Source organism: Drosophila takahashii, chromosome 3L, assembly GCF_030179915.1.
Source record: "Drosophila takahashii strain IR98-3 E-12201 chromosome 3L, DtakHiC1v2, whole genome shotgun sequence".
In the NCBI taxonomy this organism is placed as follows: domain Eukaryota; kingdom Metazoa; phylum Arthropoda; class Insecta; order Diptera; family Drosophilidae; genus Drosophila; species Drosophila takahashii.
The window spans coordinates 4159724-4183268 of NC_091680.1; the positions used below are offsets into that span (position 1 = coordinate 4159724).

The 23545-nt window shown below is 37.4% G+C and overlaps 1 protein-coding gene across 8 annotated transcripts; it reads left to right on the forward strand.

Moving 5' to 3' along the window:
• The first annotated feature begins 215 nt into the window (after positions 1-215).
• Positions 216-22836, forward strand: PAN3 (Poly(A) specific ribonuclease subunit PAN3). 8 transcript variants are annotated; one of them, XM_070216004.1, is made up of 14 exons: positions 216-258; positions 2365-2799; positions 15290-15366; positions 16547-16639; positions 17027-17635; positions 18182-18653; positions 18719-18835; positions 19257-19377; positions 19444-19566; positions 19630-19759; positions 19824-19960; positions 20017-20208; positions 20272-20434; positions 20508-22836. In XM_070216004.1, exons 2-14 carry the CDS (start codon positions 2766-2768, stop codon positions 20616-20618), a joined length of 2379 nt encoding a protein of 792 aa, XP_070072105.1. In that variant the 5' UTR covers positions 216-258; positions 2365-2765; the 3' UTR covers positions 20619-22836. The 8 variants fall into 8 exon arrangements, with proteins under 8 accessions (XP_070072105.1, XP_070072106.1, XP_017000869.2 ...); XM_070216005.1 differs by lacking the exon at positions 216-258 and adding an exon at positions 362-379; XM_017145380.3 differs by lacking the exon at positions 216-258 and adding an exon at positions 1737-1878.
• The last annotated feature ends 709 nt before the right edge of the window (positions 22837-23545 follow it).

The following is a 23545-nucleotide window of genomic DNA, read 5'->3' on the forward strand; positions in this document are numbered from 1 at the left end:
CGTAGTGTTATGGGCACGATATCGATTGATATAACATCGCACTTCACTAATGTTAAATCTATTGACAACAGAATTCTGTTAAATGGGTCGTGTCTCTGCTGAAACTCGGCTAACCCTGCGAATACTTTAGTGTGACCATACTCCGCGGAAGCAGAGTTTCCCACCCGCCAAAGATGCTAGCTACAAAAAACACATACGTTCTGCTGTTATCGGCGCAAGGGTCATACTGATTAAAAAAAAACAACAAGCAAAAAAAATGTAAGCATTAAGTTTTTCGATTTTAGCTGTAAATTGTGCACAATAAGAGGGCAAAGGAAGTTAATTATTTGTTTAAATAGCCAGTGAGCCTTGCGTGAGCGGCGAGTGGAAGAAAAGCCATGTAATTACCTGTGAAAAAGCCCAATTTGTCAGGCACAAATTCGCGTCGGTGTGTCTGTGTGTGGCATTCTTGTGCCAGTGTGTGTGTGTGCAACAGCGGCAGCAATTAAAAGAATAACAAAAAAAGACAACAGAAAACATAAACTTTTGTTTGTTAAAAAAAGAAAAAACTTTAAAAGTATGTATTTATGTTAAGTGATTAGTTTGGGTAAACGCATTTTGGACAAATTGCGTCTTAAGGAAATGGTGGTAGAAATGGCTTTATATTTTGGTATAGACAGTCATAAAAATTGTTTAAAAAACAAAGGTCATTCAGGATGTAGAACTAAAGCAATAAACATCTATAAATTATAAAAAAATCAGAAAAGTTAAAATAACTTTAAATTAAATTAAAATACCCCTTTTGTCTAGTGAATTTACCAAAATATTTCTATCTATTTTAAGTAAAAAATTAATGGTTTTGGTTTTTGTTGCTGCAGTTAAAGCTTCACGTTTTTTAAAATATTTAATATCTTTCCTTTACTCCTTTTTACCTTTACCTTTGCCTCCTCTCATTCTCCACCTCCACCTTCTGCTCTCTTCCTCTTCCCCCCTTCCTAGCCAGCTGTTTGTCGCGTTCCACAAATATGGCTGGAGTGTGGATCTTGTTTGGGGCTCGGGCTTTTACATTTCTCTATGTGGAATGCAACCTGTGGCCAGCTGTTGGGTCCTGTTGAACTCCCCCCAGTTAAATATACATACATATATATTCTATATGTATGCCTGTGTGTATAACAACGCCAATTGCTAGGGCTTCTGCAAAATATCCTGGCCACTCAAGGAGTTACTTGGGTTTTGCCATGTCGAAATAAATGTGTTTTTTTTTAATTCTAATAAAACATAACATCTTACAAAACTAATATGTAAATTGAATGAAAAATTACCTTCTTTAATATTTAACAAGTTAAATTGTCAATATATTGTTCAAATAAATAAACATTTTTTGAGAGATTTTAAGGTTTCAGTTATGATATGATATTTGAGTTTTTATAAATTTAAAAAGGTGCAGAACCCATATTAACCCTTTAAGTTCTGACATATTTCTACAGAATTTCTATTGAAGTTAATTTAAAAATCAATAGAGTGTACAAGTAAAAGTAAAATATTATTTGATGGGTATTTTCGATTTTATTTGTAAACTATTACTTGCATTTTAATACCTTTCAAAGACTGTAAAGTCCATGTAACCCCTTGAGTGCTAACATTTTCCCACCACTCCTCGAATGGGATCCACATCCACTGTGTTGCACACACAGCTGGCAATTGTTGTTGTTTTCGCCCGAGCTCCTGTCCACACACACGCAAACAGAATACATACATACATACAGCACTCGGGGGTCGTTTGTGGACTCCATTTGGCTTGGCTGTTGGATCTTCTTTGCGTTTTCTTCATTCGTGCAGCGCCAATCGCGCGGTGTGTGTGTGTTGAGTTTTTCTTATTTGCAAAATCGTTAAGAAATGGTAATGAAAAAATGTTATATATATAAAAACTTTCTCACGGGGAAAACTGAAGACTCAAATTAATGACTACTGTACGAAAAGGATAGTTTTCTGCCAATGAAACAGGGAATTCCCTTTCCAATATGTTGGCTTAGGTTCGGTGTGTATGTGTTCTTCTGCTTGTGTGTTAAATATAAAACTCTAAAAATATGCTAAAAACAAAGTGCGAAAAAAGTGTGGAAAATGTAAAACAAATATGCGCGCAATTGTGTCTGTATATGTGTGAAAAAGCGTCCCCCTACACCCACACATACACGCAATCATTTTGGAAAATAAATGAAATCCCAGCTCCACATCTACACCCCTCTCACTCCCACTCACTGTTGCTTTTTGGGGATTCCATTTGGTCGACCTTTTTGCAAAAACAAACAAATGGCTTCCATATTACCATTTACCATTATTTGTTTTTTAATCTAAAAAATTCTTCTCTTTCTCGCCTTTTTGCAGTCGACGCGCCTCAGTTGTTAATCATTTGCCCGAAAATGCATTTCAACAGCAAAAAACTTTCGTGAAAAACTAAAAAAAAAAAAGAAAAAATAAAATAATATTCGAAACGTACGATGTGAAAATGTGTAATGTGAAATTTAGCAGTTAAGCGCGGATTGTATGTATTATTTAAATTTTTGTTTCAATATTTTCTACAAAATAATTTAAAAAACTAAGAAAAAAATCGGAAAAAAAACGAAAAAAAGCGAAAAAAAGAAGCAAAAACAAGAAAAAAGTTTTTTTTACTCAGTGCATATTTTAACGAAAACAAAAACAAAGCGTAACGAAACAAACGGGAAGAGAAGAACGAGCGAGAGAGAGAAAGAAGGAGGAAGAGGTGAAGGCGGGAGCGAGAGAGAAAAATGTCAACGTTCTTGAACAATTTCTTCCCGGCAGGTAAGCAAAAACAAAGCCAAGCAAAGAAATCAAACACAACAAACACAGGGAACGAAAGAGAGGCGCACAGCTGGTGGTAGGGGCGTAGGCGAGGGGGGTTGGGGTTCTGGGGGTCTCTTACCCCCACTGAACCAGTTATTATAATAATATTTTTGTTGGAATTATATACCACCATAACTACGACAAATATGAAATTTTCTACAGGATAACTGTTTTTATAAACTTTAAAGATTTTTAATTTATTAAAAACCCTTTCATTATTAGTTATAAATAAATTTAGTGCCCTTTACAAGTTTAAATATAGTATTTTTTGTCTAACCTACCCCTCTTTCAAGTCCTTGGCACGCCACTGGCTGGGTGGCATTTAATTGAAAGTCACCTTTGGCATATTTCATAAGCGTTCTCACCGGGGTCATCCTGTAATTCAATTCTCTGCCGCTCTCTCTCGCTTTTTTTTCGCTCCACTGGCGGCATGTAAATTGAATTTTCTTACCGAAGCGCATATTGTGATTATTGGCAATTACATGGACGTGACCAAGGAACAAAGGAGGCGAATGAAGGGGGGTTTAGGGACGGGAACGGGAATGGAACGGAGCTCCTCTGGACCGAGAATCTCGGCGTAATCAATCTACCCCAGAACAATCTATCCACTTCCCTTTAATTACGTGCATTCCTCGCTTCGATGCCATCGATTATCGTTTTCCTTTGCTGCTTTTTTATATTCCTGGAAACTCTCGGATTCGGATTCCCATTTTCTGCTCCTTGCAACCCCTCTGGGATCAGGAACAAGTTCCACACTCTGCATTCTCTTGCATTTTCTTTGTCCTGCGAACGAGGTGGGAATACAGAAAACAGAGAGGCCGAGGCAGGGAAACTCATACAGGTACGGCAGGAAAAACCACTTCCTCGATTTCCCCTTCCCACGTCCCTTTGCCAAAACCAAAACAATGAGACAATAAAGGAAGGTTTCTTAAGGCCGCTGAACCATGGGATACTCTTTTTTTTAGGGTGGCTTTACAGTAATGTAATAAAACACTTTTATAGAGCGACTTTTGGAAAAGTTAGACCCATGAATATATTATTATTATAGGATGATCTCGCAAAACTTACAGGATTTTCTATTTACCGTATAAACAGTTATAAGAAATTAACTTTAAATGCCTGAAGAAGATATAATACTTTATGGAACAATCCATAAGATATTCAATATTAATGAATTACAACATAGATTCAGAAACTTCTGCCTTAAAATTTCCATTTCGAAGAATTCAAGAATAACCAAACTAAAACCTATTTAGGATAAAAAAATATTCCCAAAAATTCTCTAAAGTATAAACCAATCTTATCCAAAGCCAAATCAAACCACTACTAACTGAAAGGTAATATAACAACGTTTGGAAAGCCTGAGGAAATATTTTGGAGAGGGGGTTTGTCTGGGCAGGATGGATGGCTGGATTGATATGGATGCACTCTTAAACCCGTTTGCAGAGCCGAAAATTCAGTCCGATCAACTCTTCGCTGGCGTCAAAACACAACAGGGAACCAGAACTGCAGCACAATATCAACACAATAGCAGCTCTTTCGAAGCCGAGAGAGGCCAACGGCAGCTGACGGAAACACATTGACTCGGGTGATATGATGATACGATGATACCAAGGCACAATGGTACAATATGATGGCAACTTCTGTACTGGATGGTGTAGCTGTAGGTGCACTGGGTTACCTGTTGATGGCCCTACCACTCACTGTTTTTCCTCCTCATCCTCATCCTCCGTTTCCTTTTCTTATGCTGGGTGTCCGTTCTGGTCGAGTGCAATTGAGAACTGGTTTACCAACTCACTCCTTTTTGCCTCCACTCCTGTTCCCCCTCCACCGTTTTGGGTCGTTTTTTGCGTAAACAAGAGAGGCTCAGACGAAATTGGAGACCTCAGAGGTCGGGACTCTAATCTGTCTGTTTATATGTATTCATTTTTTGCCCAAAAACAGAGGGATTCGGATACACCTTGCTAGAAACCGGAAATATGATCTTAAATGATTGTACTTAAAGTTGTAATAGGGCGATATTTTGTAGAGTTGTCGAATGTTTTAAGAAATATTGTATCGATATATCACTCTAAAATATCGATATATTCGATTTATATTTTGATATATTATTAATATTCCAATAATTTAATTGAATCCTGAATTTAATTGAAATAAATAATAATAATAAAATAACAATAAGATTGACAAATTAAAATCTTGTAAAATCAAGAACACCTCCTTCCAAATAATTTATTTATAGCAATTTGTATTCCCTTTTTTTATAAACCTAATGGCTGACATTTAGGGCTATTAAATCGTATTACTTCATGATTTGTGGCCATAATTTAAACCATTTCTCACCATGCCTTTTCGTGACGTTAGAATGTTTTGGTTCACAGTGAAAAACCGAGCCAGCAACTGGTTCTGTGTATATGGTCATCTTTAATGGGGTCTCCAGAAGACCAGCTGTTGTTGGCCAGTTCAGCTCTTCCATCTCTCCGTGGGTTTCAATCGCCCAAACATTCAATTTGGGCCTTTGTTTATGGCCCATAAAACAACGGAGCAACAAAAGAAAAAGCGCCGTTTGTTTGTCGGTTGAACGCTGTGCAAATATTTTTGCTCAACTTTATTGACGCACCAACTAAAAGCCTCCTCCAAAAAAAGTACCGCCCCTCGCAACCACTCCATTCATCTTGAAAAGAAAACAGAGACAGGCTTAATTTTATTTCCATCAACTTTTTTATTGTCTAACGATTCGTGAAAGGTTTTTGCTTTTGTTCTTCCGCTTTTTATTATGCGACAAGTGCACGAAACATGAAAATTGTATCGAAAATGTAGGAGGAAAATGTGGCAGAGTCTGTCAAACTATAAAAGCTGAAAAAAAAACAGAAAATAAAATAACTATCGATTGATTATACTCGAATTTGTTGTCTGCTGGGGAGGCATCTCTTTCCCATTTTGTTTACAGAATTTCACGGAAATTTCCTGAGTTCCTTCAATGTTTTTTTCCTAACAATTTTCTTTGTTTATGTCGCTAAATTTAGTTATATCACTTTTTTTTTAGAGGTTCTCTCGGATGTTTGGATGGGGCTTGCATGCTTTTATTATTTGTCTACTAAGTTTATTTTTAGTCTGTCAGCTTTCCCTTTACATCTCTGACTCATTTCTTGTGTCATTGTTTTTAACAACGATATCAAGTCACGATTATCGAAACGAAAATAAACACATTAGATTGAATAAAATGGGAAATTTATTGATTGTTTTCTATAGGATAAAGTTTGTGAGTAAGTTTGTAAGAACTTATGAATTCTGTATCAAAAAAAACTTTTATAACACTTAACATTACAAAATTTTTAAATTGCTTAGGTTTATCATAGGGGTATCATCATAGTTTTGTTTTCCTGGAACAATTTATTATAATTTTTAAAGGAATTAAAAATTTTTTTTTGTAACATTTGTTATTATAGATTTAATATTTACATAATATCTCGAAAATTTCAATATAATCAGAAGTAAGAATAAGGATAAAAGGTTTTTCAATTTCCAAGTTCTAAATCCCTTCTTTAAAATATTTAAGATAAACAACATTTGTTGATTAGTGTTGTAATTGAGTATCTAATTTCAGAATTATCGCGATTTTAGCGTGAAAATCCCCTTTCATCGTCGTCTTTTCTTTTGTTTTGTGACCCATAATTTAATTATCGCGTTGCGAGCGACATTGCAGACAAGTTGTCGTCGCTAATGTGCCAGACTTGTCACTTTTGTTTTTGCAGCAGTAGCAGCAGCAGCTTTTACACTAGTTTTTCTTTTGATTTTCATTTACATTTCCCCGCGAAATTCCAAGGCGCCGCGCAAGAAAGTATGCAACACATTCTTTTGTTGGCACGCATCATTATTTTGCATTTCGCCTTTGTTTTCCTTTTTTTCTTTTTCTGGGAAAAGCGGCTAATAATGACACCAGCATGGTGTTTCCCTCCTTCCTTGTTTTTCCCCCGACTTTTCCCCTTTTGTCTCTTTGGCTATTTAATTTCGCATTCGCTTTTCGGCTTGCCAAAAATCACATTGCGTCCTTGGGCCGCAAAAATGTTGTGCACACACGCATTACTCATACGCCGGGTGGTTCCGCCCATTTCCCATTTCGCATTTCCCTGCCATTATAATGGGATATATCCCTTGAATATCTCGTAAATACGCCGTTGGGCATGGTGAATGGTGGCCCACAGTCTAGTGGCCATAAAGCAATTTGGCCAAGTGCGTGGTCCGGACACGTGCCGAACAATATGCCAATCTGTGTGGAGTGAAGCTCTTGGAGCGAATGTCGGCCAGTTTTATTGCCTTCGGTCATGGCGGTGTCATTATCTTCAGTTCCATGCTGGCCAGGCCAACAGCACGGATTTCCGGTGCCTTGTGTTGTATGCAAATGGGAAGGGGGAATTGGGAATTATTAGGCAGGCGGGTTTCGGAATCTGCGTAAATCTTTGCTTCGCTCTAAGCGCTGCCATATGGCGATAGTTCACATATGTAGCTTCCAGACATCATTAGCCTTACTGAAAATTCCAATATGCTAAGGGGTAAAAAAGAGTTTTCAATGACTTGTTCCATTATTATAAAGATAACTGGGGCTATAGTTTACATAAAGTAATATAATTTGATCTATTAATAAATTGGTAATGTTAGAAGTGTTTTTAGGTTATAGAAATAATATTTTATTGATATTTTTAGTAAAATCTTGAAAGAATAATGTTACAGATGTAGAAATACGTTTAAATTATATAAAAATCAAACATTTAAAGACGTGATAATGGTGTAAGTTATAAAATATCGTTCCAGGCTTAATCTTAAACTGTGCTCGGTTATAGAAATAATATTTTATTGATATTTTTAGTAGAATTTTAAAAGTATTACGGAATAGTATTTCCAGGATTAAGCTGTATTTCATCATATTTATACAGGTACAGGTTTTGAAGATTGTCTTAAATGCATTTTAAAATACAAAATCTTCTTAATCAAAAGTTCAACATTCGTAAAGCAGAACTAATTTAATAATTTAGCTGATAAAAAGCGAAATTAAATTACTTTTAAATACAGATTATTTGCTTATCTGCACTTGCAGTTATCTGTGAAGAGAATTTCGAATTTCCATTATCAATTCTCGGGGAATATACTTCTGGGAATAATCGAAATTATCTGGGGAGCCCAGTGCCCCCCAAACTGTATTATCACGCGCTCGACTTTTGCATTTTTTTGTCTGTTTGTCTTTTTGCCTTTTGCTGTTTTGTTTCGCTCCGTTGGGGATTTAATTTTCTTTTTGTTTTTTTTTGTGTTTGTTTTTGTTGTTCTCGCATTGTTGCGCTTGGCTGTTTGCTTTTGCACTTTGCTTCGTGTTTTTGTGTTGAGAGGTGTTTGCTTTTTATTTTATTTTCTCGAGTCTCTCTGAATCTCCGTTTCTCACTCGCTCTCTCTCTTTCTCATTGCGGTGCTTTGCTTTTTTGTGAGTGTGTTTTTTTTCTGTTAGTCACTCTTTGGCTGCGGTCGCGAACGTTAGCAAACGGCGGGTTTTCTTAAAAAATCACCAGTTAAACTTAAGCCACGACCCCTTTTTTGTGACACCTACGCACGCCCCTGCCGTTGGAATTATCAAATGCGAGTGTGTGAGTGAGCTTCACTGTCTGTGTGTGTGTTTGTTTGTGTTGGTGTGGAGGTCTTAACGGTTAACGCGCTGGAAAAGTGGAGCGATAAAAATAAAAAATAAATAATAAAAAAAAACAGTTGAGAATCGGAATATAATGCGTGACATGTGTTAACCCCCCGAGGTAAAGTGTTGTTGCTTCTGCCGTCAATCACACGAGGGCATCAATCAAATGCTGACTCTGAAACTGAGACCCACTAAGGAGAAGAAGAAGCTCCAGTTGAAGGGCAGAAAAAGAGAGGACGAGGAAGAGAGAGAGAGAGGGGGGGGGGAATAGAGGGCGACACGATGAGAACTTTCACAATGTGCTTCACTTCTACAGTCCAACTTCCTTAACTCGCAACTTTTCCATGTCATCTAAGAACAAATAAATCAAGTTCTATAAAAAATAACTCTAGACTTTCTTTAGTATATTCCCTAATATAGTTAATATTTCCATTCAAGTATTTAAATATTAAAATCTTTAATTTTTAAATACAACTGTACAACTGCAATTTCAAACCCTACTTATTTTAATAATTAAATAAGTGAGACTAAGTGATATTTAAAACCCACTTCCTGTTTGGCAAATATTCTGCGATAACAAGTGTTCTACGAATTAACATTATAAAATAACGACTTAAAGATTAAAATTAAAATATTTCCATTTCGCCATAATTCATAATTCATATTTAACTTGTTGTTACTCAAACTATCAGCACCACAAAAATAACTTTGTTTCGAACTTCATTTAATTACAAATAGATTTGACTTTATATTTAAGGCTGAAATTAAAAACATTTCATGACAGACATATAAGACAGCATATTTAAAAATGAATTGATCCTTTATTATCACAAGGGCAATATTTTGTAATTAGCAGGGTTGTATTAAATATTTCGAAGAACTCTTATTTTTATTAATTTTTCTACAGATTTCTTTAAATTTTGAAAGGTGTCTGTTTGAATTAGTGAATTTGAACTGTGTCTCTTTTTTCAGCCTGCATATCATTTTGCGGCCCGCTTCACATTTACAACTTCCGCTACTGGTGTCACCCCCCACATACTTTCCGCCCCCTCACCTCACACCCTCCCCCCCCTTCGCTCCCCCTCACCCGTTTTCCCCGTCCAATTTTTTCTTTGTCAACTCGATGGCCGCGTTTCGAAAATTTAAAACTTCGCGCTGTCGAAATCGCATGCATACGAAAATGAATACGAACGGCGAATAAATAAAATAAAGCGAGTAGGCTTAATTTCATGTGTACATATTTACACACAATTTACATTTCGGACGTTTTCGTTTTCGTTGTGGCTTTCGCAATTGTTTTTTTTTTTTTTTTGTAGCCCAGTGTGAGTTAAGTTTTAAAGCGAATTTATATCCAGTAGATATTATCTAGCCATTGAAAAAACCCCCTCGATTTGACCTCATCCCCCAGATGATTAAAGCGCTTGCACAGCTGTTCGGCTCAAGCGTCTATGATTGAAAGCAGCTGTTGTTGCTCAGCGAAAAATTGGGTCAAACTGTTGCTATTGCTATTGCTATTGCTCTTGCCTTTTTGCCGCTGGCAGTAAACCAACCAAACTTGTCTGTGTTGGCCAACGAAAAAAAAAAAAAAAAAAAACAGCTCAGCTCAACTCAACTCACTGAGCTCTCTGAGGTTAGCTTTGTCCGATATCTCAAGCTCAGATTGCGATCGGCAGTAAAAAGCGATTGACAAGCGGTTTACTGTTCTGTTGGCCAAGTTTAGAGATGCGGCCAAGACAAGAGAAGAACAGAAGCCGGGCAGAAGAGCAATATCGCTAATGGGTTCCCACCAACGGAATTAATTTATTCTCTAACCACACGGAAGGAGATCTGTGGGAAAATATTGTTATAAAATATTTTAAATGGAATAAATTTAATAGAAATTTTATCAGTCCTTAATAAAAAAAAAATAAAAATATAAAAAAAAAATTTATAATAGTAATGATCAGAAATGCAGAAAATATTACAATCCAATACCTAAATTTATTTTCTCAAAATTATGGTAAGTCAAACAGTTTTGTTGTCTCAAATTTTAAACCCATACAGATTTTATGGTAATATACTATTTGTTTCCACAAACTTTAAGTGCTACATAGACACTTAAATCAATATGCAAATATTATGTTAAAAGCAAAGCAAAGCTCAAAGTTCAAGTGCATTGAGCATTATTTACTCGTTTTGTCACCTGACGGTTGTAATGTTTTAAGTTGCTAAATTATTATGAGCAATTTGTTCTCAAATACATTTGCAAGGCATCTCCAGAGTTATTATTATATTAACCTAAAGCAGTTACTTAATATAATGTATAGACTGCTAAACTAATTGCTGATTTTTTCTTTCAAGAAGAACTCATTACAACCTGTCTTTTGACGTACCCATTACTTATTCTTATCTTCGAAAGAAAATTCCTCTACCCTATTATATTTTTCAATTACAGAAAATACGTTGTCTTTTGACTTAGGGTTCTTATCTTTTTACTTTTTAGGTGAAGTGTCCCCTTATCATTTAACTTCAAACGACACTTTAAGGGGAGCTGGCCGTTCTGGCTTGGGTCTCTTAATATTTCTATCAATTTCTTATGATCTCGAACAGGAAATCATGTTGGGGGCCAATTAATATGTGCACAGAGTTACCATTATGTACACCTTATAGGTATCTGTCTCTATATGTGTTATATATAGATTTGAGTGTGTGTGTTAGCGTTTGACTGCGGTTGGGCTGATAATGAAGCCAAAGCCTTGGCTATAAATATTTCATTTATAATGTACTTACAAATGTGTGCGAGTGAATTATTATTACACTGAGAGCTTTGCATGCCATAAAGCGATTTGCACGTGTGTGTGCGTGAACCCCTCCTCGTTTCACACCCCCTCCCCATTTGGATGTGAACTTATCAGATGATCGCTTACAGCCCCGTGCACACACGCCCCACTCTCTCATAATTAGAATCCGCAAAATACTCGTTTCGGTGATGGACAAACACATGATGATAATCGCTGAATCGCTGGGTTATTTTCCTTTAAAAGTAAACCTGATATTAATAAAAATATCAAAATGGTATACAAATAAAGCTGTTTTTTAGGACAGATATTAAATATTGATCTATATATTATCAAGTACGAAATGATCTTAATTTGGAATGCAATCCCCTTTGGGATCGTATAAGGGTCATTGGAACCCAGACTAGGGGGCCTCTCAAACTGTGAGCACTTCGGTGCTGTAAGAGGAAAATAAACAAACAAACAAACAACGCCAATGGATTTTCATTGTTCTTATTGTGGCGCGTGTGCCTGCAGAGCTTGAACTTTCCCAGTACAGTGGAATTTTACTAACTCGAACTATAATTATGGGAATGTTATATGTAAATTCGAAAGAAAATTCTTGATAAAGGGGTTAATAGAGCTTTAAGACGAATGGGAAAAATGATTGATGGACTTCTATTGAATTATTTATAAGCGGGAACTTTTATTTATTCCCAGTTACAAACATATTTTTAGAAAATTTAGAATTTTAATCCCTTTAAAATGGTTAAAATTACGAATAAGTCGTTTATGCAAATGTTTTCCAGATTCAATTTAAGAGAGTACTATTATTATACAATTTTATTCATAGACACGAAAGTTTTGGAAAAATAGGGCAGGGATCACTTAGAATAGAACTCTAACACTTCGATTAGTAAAAATTCAAGGTATGAGTGTTTGACTGTATCTGCAGCAATAGCGAAGCAACAACAACATCTGCAGCTATGGCCACATATGTACAGTTAATCGGGCGGACGAGCGAGCGGACCCCACACCACACGCCCACTTTGTCTTCGCCGCTCGTCTGTCATCGTCACACAGTTTGACACGCACTGTGGGGCCGGGTCCGTCGCTCTCATTCTCTCGCTCTCCCTCTCTTTTAGCTGTCCAGGCACAGTGGAACAAATAAGTGATATAAGCTGATCTCAAAAACCAATAAATATTATTATAATAATAAAATTATAACTAACTACATCATTGAAAATCTTATATATAGAAATATTCCGATTTAAAGCAAGAAACCATTTTTTTTAAAAAAAATAATGCTATTGTTTAATTCATAAATATCATCACCAGAAAAAGTAACAAATAAATACTTTTATGATATAGATTCCTTTCTAAATAAACCACTTTTCCAGATGAATTAACAAAATATTTTGCTTTAATCTAACTTTTTTATATTTCTTATCAATGAGGTCTCAAATCTACATAAATCTAGTTTGATACTCGTTATCAACCAAAGCATTTTCAAAAAGATTTTACACTACTTAGCCCACTGTGCACAGTCGGTTCGTAGTCGCGTTTCCCCAAAGCAAAAAAGCGGCTGGGGTTTTCAGTTTAGAGAACGCTGCGCTGCCGCTCGGTTCGTGGCGCGATCGATGGTCTGTTGTTGGTTTGGTGCCCCCACCGATTTTTGAACCGATCCTATCCGATCCGAACCGTTGTGTTATTTTCACCGCTTGCATATTCATTACACTTCCACTTGCGCCGGCTAAAAACAAAAAAAAACAATTTCGCGGCTCTCCCTCGTTTTGAATAATAGCAAAAACAAAGTGAGCTTGGCGGTAAACGGTAAATGTAGATGGTAGACCATCCATACCATACCGCCTCTGCCACATCTACATATTCACTTTACGTGACGTAACAGCACAGTTTTTGTTATTGTTTGGCCTGCTCCCCAAACGTGTGACTATCTATATATGTATGAAAAAGAAAGAAATATACAGATATATATGTGAATACCCCAACGAACGAACCAACGTATATATATTTGTATGTGGCGTTTTCATGAACGCGTTCGTGATCTTTGAAGCAAAACAAAGCTAAAGCTGTCCATTTCACCGCGAAACGCAGCATAAGGCAACGGCCCAATAATCATCGGTTTTCTATGTGTAGATATATGTTGTATATAACCCAACGAACACCGAAACTTGCTCACGTAAACCCTAAAATATAGACGTATATCGCTTTTTTTCTACCGACGTCATGCCAACAAACAACCAGTGGCTAACGATTTATGTAAAGTGAAAAAAAGAACAACTTTGATTCTGGCCATGTTCAAGTAAGTTATTTTCCTTTTTCTCGGGCTGCAAAACTGTCGGCAACACCTGATTGTGACTCAAAAACTGTCGCCCTGCCTTAACAGGTTATCGCCGCCCACAGGTTTTTTCGCCCCCTAATTACCAATCGCCCGGTGCACACAAAATATAAATAAATAAAAGCACACATCATAATTATCATTAACATATGTAGGCATTCAATTAAATCGTTTTGCGTTCTGTTGTTCGCCTGTGTGTTTGTTTTCCAATTCGAAGTCAAATAAATAAAATCAGGCTACGAATTATTGCTTATATGGCCACAGCATCATCATCAACAGCAACAATAATCTCGCATTTTGTAAACAAAATTGGGGCCTACGAATTCTTGGTACCCTTTAAAGAAAAAGAAAATATGATTCATGCTTTCTATTAAAATATAATGTTTGGAATTTGCCTAGTTCTAACGATTGGTTTCTTAAATTAAAATAATAGTTTTTATATTTTACTTAGGGAAAACGAAAGTTTTGAAGATGGATTCCTTAAAATAAAATGGTATTTACCATAATTTGTGAGAAAAATACAGAAAAAGCATAATTTTCCATTTTAATATCTGTGGCTTGCAATTAAGTTCCTAGTTCTAATATTTAACTCGGGATTAAGTAAGGATTAAAACCCTAAAACATATATCATGCCTGGAAAATATGGCACATTGAATGTACTTATCGGCAGTTACTTAATATAGAAATCGCCGAATAAGGCCTATTAAAATTCAGTCAATTATTCAATATATTCTCGACTTTCCTCCTTCCCCTACCCCTCCCCCGAAATTGCACGAATAGCGAATACAACCTGCTCCATATAAATATAAAATGTTTTTACGTATTCTCGTGTATATATGCTATATAGCAGCGAATTTCAAGGCCAATATCACTTGTTTTCTCTTCGTACATTGGCAAGAGGCATTGGCCCCGTACCCCGAATTAAATGTTTTGCTTTTGAAATTGAATTTTTTCACTTTCGGTTTGGCAGAAGGCAAAGTAGTAGTCAACTTGCAATCGAAACGAAAAAGAAACGCGTCGAATCTGCTTAGCATTGATTCAACACTCAGATATCCGGTGGAGAAGGCGTTCGAAAATCAGAGAACTTTAAGAGCAGAGAAAAGAATTCAGCATAGAAACGTTGATTAGTCATGAGGGCGCTGCTTCTGCTTCCGAGTTGTCTACATAGGAGGAAGGTATTGTTGTGATTAAACACCTGAGTAACCCTACTATAACACACAGACTATTCTATATTCGGCTGTATTATTTTTTTTAAATGTGCGAATTGCTAAGTTCTAAGTTTGTCGGCTCTGTTGTTTACCGCAGAAATTGCGTCTTGGCTTTTATTTGCTTTGACCTGGAGTCCCGAAGAAGAAGCACAACCAGAAACAGAACCAGAACAACAATATATATTGCGCATACTCCAAAAATGTTGGGGCCTACGCGCGTTATCGTCGTATCGATAACTGTGGAAAATAACATGAAATATAACAAAAAAAAAAATGAGAAGAAAGAAGGGGGTGCGGAATAGTTTGAGGGGGCAGGCTTATCGCACAAACACCACACACACATAGTAATATTCATGTTGATGTTTGTTTAATTGATTTCTAATCAATTATCGTATGTAACACAGCTCTCTCTATAATAATTCCATCTCTTTCCTGCTCTATTTTTTAGATACGGCTGCTATGGATCCAATTTTCTTCTCGCCAACGAATGGTATACCGTCAGAGAGTAAACTCGCTACTTATATGGTAAGTGTAACTCCCCCTCCCTATCTTTTATCAGAGTCTTCCCCACCAAAAACAAGACGATAACAGTTTAAGGGGAAGATTATTAGCCCCCAAATTCAAGAACCACCCACTGAAAGCAGCTGTTGGCCGCCAAAGTTAACAGCTGGCCACGTTTGCCTCAAGTATTTTTAATTATGCTTTATTTGTTTTCACTCAATTTACTCGAACCATTTCAATTTCAACGCTCAGTCGCACATAATATACACTTGACCGACTTTTTCGGGCTTTTATATTTTATTTTTGGGTCCACTGGCACACAAAGTGCCATATAAGTCGAATATGCACGTTAAATATCAATTTGTGTTTATGCATGGATTTTTTATTCTCTCTTGTGTGCGATTCTTGAAATGCCAGAGAATTATTAACAATAAATTATTAATGTGGCAACCGCATAATTGCCATGGAAGTGTGCTAATGGAAAAATTTACGGAACTTAAAGGCAATAGGCAGTAAATTTGCCGCTCAATTTCATTTAGAAAATCCAAAGATCAGCAAATCAAATGGGGCAATTCAATGAGTGTATGCTGCAAATACCATGACAAATAATAATCATTTTAATGTACGCAATTCTGAGAATTTTTGTAGTTATAAGGGACCGGGAATTAAAGATATGGTGGCCTATAAGTAATTCTTGCTAATTTCATTTTATTCCAAACCAGATAGGAAATCTTTAAATAGTTTATATAAAAAGTTATTAAAGATGAAAGATGATTCTCAAAGACATTTTAAAAATATTACTAAAAATGCTGTGATTCTGCTGCGTAAATTCTTTATCATAAAGAGCACTTAATACATAAGGTATTTAACTCATTATTTTTATGGGATTGGCACTGCAATGTCTGATATTTCAAGTTGTGGACTTCAGATAAGATAATGCTTGCATAGACGAGAAAACACTTATTTTGAAAGCAGTAGTATTTTTAGCAGACAGCACTTAACTAAAGATATTTTAAACAATCCCCTCAAGCCTTAACTATCCATATCTTATATATTTTATGATCCATTTATAATTTTGCTCTGCTACTATCTTTAATTTAATTCCAATTCCACCCAGCACAACTGAATTATTCTCACTATTTTCTTTGTATTTCTCTGAATTTCTATCTATCCGTCTACTCCGATTTTTGGTGTATCATCTCAGAATCGACAGAATGTCGCCACACCGAGCGGTTATGGGCTGAATAACGGGTTCTCACTACTTAATTTGGATTCGCCCCTAAATAAAAAGTCCCAGGTAAAGCCGTAAATATCTGGTTTCCCCCATTCCCCAATGTTTTTTTCTCTGTGACATCCACGAAAAAATTCGTTAGAATTGTAAATGTTTCCGTAGAGGTTTTTATAATATTAGCCTAGCCCTTTAGTGAAGTAGTTAGTTTAGTATCTTTCCTATCCACCGAAATGTATAAAAGTGTTTGTCTATATGTGTTTTCTACAGGTGTGTTTTTAACTCTTGAATTTGGCAAGAGATTACGATAGAGATTTATTTGAAATCAGAAAGTGAATGGTGTTATATAGCCCAAAACTTAATTAATCGAGTTATAATCTCTTGCCGAATAAGAAAATCGAAACAGTGATTCAAAAATCATTACTAATAACTATTATTTAACTCAATTCACCATAGGTCACGCCGCAGTCGCCCGAGTTCATTCCAACGCGCATAAGCTCGACCCCCAATTTCTACGCACCATATCACAACGCGCCCATGCAATTGAGTAATGGGCTCAACGGCGTCAATGGGTTAACAGCCGCAGCAGCAGCCGCCGCAGCCGCAGCAGCCGCCGCCTCAGTTTCCTCATCCACGTCATCGGTGTCCTCCGCCTCGGTGACCATCAGCAAAACGGCCAACGGCGGCGCCTCCATGCTCGCCCTGCAAAAGTCCGCCTCGATCGCCACTGTAACCATCGCACAACAGCAACAGCAACAGCAGCAGCAGCCACAGCATCCACAGAAACAGCAACAGCATCCTCAGCCAGTGGGCGGTGGGGCGGTGTCCGCCGCCTCGGCCCCCATTGCGATCAGTGGCGCACCACCGAATCCCGCCGCAGCTCCATTCGTCAGCAATATGTCCGCCCAGACGCCGCTCAAGGGACGGAGCGCCATGCTGCGCCAGGAATCGCCCACGGCAGCGATGCTTTCGGGCGGAGGACCCGGCGAGAAGTCGCCACCACACGGGATGACGCCGCACGGAGCATCGCCCATACCCACTTCGCTGCCTACCAGCGTCCATCAGGTGAGTGGAGATCGAGGTGAAAGAAGTGAAAGTGCTCTTTAAATCATTCCTTTACCTATTCAAATGATTTGAAACATTTCATTTGAAAAAAAAACCTGAAGAATTCGTTTATTTAATTAAAATCATTCAATGTTTTATTTGATTTAAAAGAAAAACTTAAGAATCTGAAGAATTCGCGTCATTTAATTCGCATCATTCAATGTTTTGATTGATTTAAAAGAAAAACTTAAGAATTCGCGTCAATCAACTCGAATTATTCAATGTTTTAATTGATTTGAAAGACAAAACTGAAGAATTCGCGTCATTCAATTCGAGTCATTCAATGTTTAATTTGATTTGAAATAAAAACTAAAGAATTCGCGTCATTCAATGCGAATCATTCAATGTTTTAATTGATTCGAAAGACAAAACTGAAAAATTCGCGTTTTTTTAACTCTAGTTAATAAGTCATAAATGCCTTAATGATTCGAATCATTTGAAGCGCAGGATTTAAATGATTTATATCCCGAAACACAGTTACTAATCCTATTTCAAACCCTTTCGCAGGAGAACGTCGGCGGCACCATCTACTTCTATCCAACTGCCAACGCACAGAACAACCAGCCCGTCGTCAATTCCGTGGTGGTGGACTCTACGCATCCGGCCCACCACGGGGTGAGTGCCGTGGCACCGATGAGCGCGGGCGTACCGCCGACCATGATGTACACGGGGCATGTGTATCCGGGACCGTCCTCCAACGTGATCACCCTGCAGCCGAAGACGCTGTTGGAGTCGGCCTTCTTCATGCCCGACGAGATGCGCTCCGAAATCCTTGCCCGCAACGAGATCTCTAACCTGATCATGGACGCAGCGGAGGCTGCGCAGCACGCCCTGCCGATGGAGGTGGACAACTATCATGCGCTGTATCCGCTGGAGCCGCCGGCACAGCCGATGCACGCCAAGCTCACGCTTCCCGCCAGCACTTATAGGGCCACGCACAATACGACGGGCTACAAGTACTGTCTGCGGAGGTTACATGGTGGGTTCTTGAACTAGAGTACCTTGTAAACCCTTTATTAATTAATTGTCTGTTTATATTTGAAGGTTTCCGCCTGCAGTCGACCAAGTGCATGACGCTGGTGGAGATGTGGAAGAAGCTGCAGCACACGAATGTGGTACAATTGCGTGAGGTGTTCACGACGAAAGCATTTGGTGATAACTGTAAGTGGGGGGATTGGTCTTTGGAACCCTTAGCTATAAGTGTGTGTTTAATGCTGCTCCTGGGAATCAAGGACGATGTCATCTATATAATTATGGGGTAATGTTAGAAGGTTGAAACACATAAAGAGTTTGGTGACTTGGGATATACCCAAAAGTAATTCCATAAAAGGTTATGCATGCCGTAATCTATTGCTATTTATGGCATAACACTTGAAATTCCGTAATCTTAACTAAGCAGACTATAATTATCACAAATCCTAATTAGTGATCACTGATAAAAAAGAGCGTTAACCTTGATTCCGTTAAAATATAAGGTGGTACTTGATAGGCTGAAGGAGAAGCAAGTGGGATATTTAAGGTGAATGAAAAGCGTAATTACCATGTCAATAATGTTTATCCTCGGGCCATCACCCACCCACAGCTTTAGTATTAGTGTACGACTATTATCCCGGCTCACAAACATTACTGGCCAAATACTTCACACCGGCGCCAGAGACCAACGGGTACACTGATCCATTCCAAGGCGAGGCCCGCCCCTTCAGGTGGGTTTTATCTTTGACTGTAATATTATTAAGATAATATAATAATTAATTAATATTATTTTGCAGTCATAAGAGCAACATGCAGCGAACGAGCAATGGACCCCTGCTGCCGGAGGCCACCATTTGGTCCATCATCATGCAGCTGACCGCTGGATTAAAGGCCATCCACCATGCCGGTCTGGCTTGCAAGTAAGTTGAATCACCTTTGGATATTATTTGGCTAGAAACTAATGGTATATCTATCCTCTTTAGGGTTCTGGATCCCACAAAGATCATAGTGACGGGCAAGCGGGTACGGTTTAGCTCCTGCTGCATCTCGGACATAACGCAATTCGATCCGAATGCGGCCAATCCCTTGGCACTGGTTAATATGCATCAGCAGGTAAATTATTCATATATTTTAATTATTAAATAAATACTTATGAATATACTTTCTATGCCCTCAGGACGATCTGACCGCTCTGGGTCGCTTAGTATTAGCTTTGGCCTGTCGCTGCCTTCAATCCGTGCAACGCGACAACGTCCAGTCGAGCATCGATATGGTCACGCGAAACTACTCCACCGATCTGCGAAACTTTATAGTGTAAGAAACTCTTTTTTGGGTAATAAACTATAAAATTAACCTTTTTTTTCAAACAGTTACCTCTTCACCACGAATAACCGTCGCTCGGTGACCGATCTGATGCCCATGATTGGTGCCCGCTTCTACACCCAACTGGATGCCCTGCAGAGCCAAATTGATATGCAGGAGGATGAGCTGGCCAAGGAGATGGAAAACGGTCGGCTATATCGCATTTTGGTCAAACTAAACAGCATCAACGAGCGACCCGAGTAGGTTTACTGCCGAACTAAGGAAGAATATAGCAGAAATAATGAAATACCGAACTCTTACAGCTTCAATTTGGACTGCACTTGGTCCGAGACTGGTGATAGATACATGTTGAAATTATTCCGTGATTATTTGTTCCATTCCGTCACTGAGGATGGCCGGCCCTGGCTAGATCACGCACACATTGTACAATGCCTCAACAAGCTGGATGCTGGCTCCATAGAGCGCGTAAGTAAAGTTGGATAAGTTAGGCCCGTGGATCCTTAGATCTTGTTAAACTAACAACTGGAAACTTTTACAGGTGCAACTGATGTCCCGCGACGAGCAATCGGTACTCATCGTCTCCTATGCTGAACTCAAGAATTGTCTGGAGAACGCCTTCTCCGAACTGATGTCAAGTGCGGCCAACTGAGCAACCTCGGGGTTTAAGCCAGCTGGAAACGGAAAACAGGATTCCTGATTCTAATTGCTGATCCTGAAAACACGCGCAGCTCACTTAGCCACCCTCCGCACGACCACAAAGCGACTACGATTAAACGGATTAGCCACTAAGCGAAACATTCATTACGACTAAGACATTTTGAGAACCCATAAAACAAGTAAATAATACGAAGAAGATGTTTATTGTTAAGCCAAAACAGAAAAACCAACAAAAACGAAAAAAAAGAAAGATGAAAACCGATATCCAATGTTATGTTAGCTCTAACTAAATTTTAGGCATTTAAAAACAATACAAAAAGAAACAACCGCAACCACAAAAATAAACCAACAACAACAACTTTTTGAAAACGAAATCTCTCCAAAAGAAAAAAGCAAAAATACAAAAAAATGCAAACAATACAAAAAGGAAAAAGAAAAAAAAACTTAAAAGCAAAAAAAATTTGAAAAATTTGTTAAAAAATGCAAAAAATACACAACAACAACAAAAAACGGGAAGAAAGAAATCACGCGAAAGAGCCGAGAAAACATGGATCTATTTTTACAGAGCTAAGAGAGGATGAAAGTATTTATAAATATGTATTAAAAAATCGAAAGAAAAAAATTGTAAAATTTTGCAACAATAAATAACTGTAATGACAACAAAACAAACAATTGCAACAACAGTGCAGCAAAATCGTTGAGCAACAACAAAAAAATATATAAATTCAAATGCAGAGTAGACGGATAAGGAGATAATGAGATGAGAAACGTAGTGAACGTAAGAAAGTGAACAAGGAACCACATCAAATGTTTATAAAGCATGTCTGACAATGATCGCCTGCCTCTTCTCCCCTACAGTAAAAAAATATATGATACAAGTTGAGAAATCGCAAGGAAATAAAGGAAAATAATGCAAAAAGCGAGAGAAGCAGACGAGCAAGAAGACGAGGACAACCGAGAAACGTTTTTTATTTTTCAAACTGTGTATTTTTTATAGCAAAATATTTTAAAAACGAAAAAAACACAAATTTTCTAAATACAATTTAAAAAGTTTACAAAAAACAAAAACGAAATGTAATGAGATGTAATGAGTAGAGATGAGATGAGAAACTATGTATTTGTAAAGAAAATGTAAATGTTGGTTCATGGAACATGCAAAGCGACGCACAGCGCGACTCTAGAAAGTAGCTCAACGAGATACTCAAATCTAAACTGAATAACTGAAACTGAAAACTCTAAAAAACTGTAAAACCGAAACCGAAATCGCAACAACTAAAATCGAAACGAAATTGTCTAGGCCAATAGCGTGATATGTACATAATACATCCATTTTGAAAGAGTCTGCGACACGCAATATCTACATTCGAACTATTTGTGTTGGTCCATCATACACGTATGTGAATTGCCACGCACGCGCTGAACATCCGAGTACAATATTTTGCTAATGAAAGTCTGTCTCTAGTTGTAAAACTCCGCCCCGCTATATATTTCACCACCCCCTACATTTCCGAAAAGTCGCGTTGCGCCTGCGCGGCCGCATATCATCACCCAACCGAAAGTCGCAAACCGCCGATCTCTAGCGGTTCGAAACGAGAGATCAGATCGTGGAATACTAAAAGGCTTCAACTACTCCGCACCACCACCAAATCACATGAAATGGAAAAGCAAGGAACTTTTAAATACATATTAAGTACAATTTGATTTCGAGACTCGCGAAAACTGCATATTGATATCATTTTTTGTTGCAACGAATGAAGAACGATGATGGAAGGTAACAAATCTAATGGATCCAATTTTACAGAGTCCACTCATAATTCCTCTAAGCAAAAGTTTCCAATTTTGGCAATTCTATCTCCTAAGTGTTATACAAAAGTAAACAAATATTCAAATCGGTAGATGCTGTGGTTCGTTTACCAGTTTATTGTGTGATTTATACTAATTTTGTACTTGTTGACAACTCGATTTAATCAGATCATATTCGGATTCAGATGGTTTATGCAATTCAGTTTTACTCAAATTTTACAATATTTTTCTTGATTTTTTACACCTTTGTACTTTTATCTTTCTTTCCGTTTGTCAAGATTACAGCGTACTTTATTTTTAAATTATTGTGTACATCAACGTAAGACTAATTATTTAATTAAAACGAAAACAAAATGTATAAAAAACTTTTTGAGAAAACCAATAAAAAAAATAATAAAATTTTTAAATGCCATGCGTTGTTTTTGGTGGATTAAATTTGGTTCAACTTACTGGGTGTTAAGGCCTTCTCTTGAAAATCAGTTTCAGAAGAAGTAGAGCTCCTTATAATTCTGTCATGATAAATTTAACGAAAGCATTTGCTTTGTGTGATTGTAGGACCTAACAAGAAATGAATAAAAATATTTTTATTTAATTTTTAAGCGCTGATCACAAATGAAGATTTTTAAACTTTGCTGTGACTTTTTTTTTCTCTTGTGGTTCAGTTAGATTAAATTTTCCAAAACAAAAAGAAATTTAACTATTTAATTCCGAAAAGATTACCAAAATTGGTTGACCACTCTTGAAGATGTTGCCCAAAAAACGAAGAAAGTTTGTGATTTTCTTAATCTTAAGATACCGCAAATACCAGAGCTGATAGGCTATAGACTATAGACTATAGGCGTAGTGGCAACTTATGCTCAGAAATAAAATCGTGGCAGGCCTGAGCACTGACCCATGTAACATTTTGTCGGCCTGTGTTATTTTTGATCATCTGGCATAAGTTGCATAAAAGTTGGATAAATATAAGAGGCATGTATAACAACCGTCTTATATCGAAAATAAAAGCAAAAGAACCAAGGGCATGCGCACATTTCAAACAGCGCGCTCATTGAATTCATTCTCCACTGTGGAGAATTTATAGAGAGTTTTTTTGCCAACCCTAAAAGTATGCAGAGA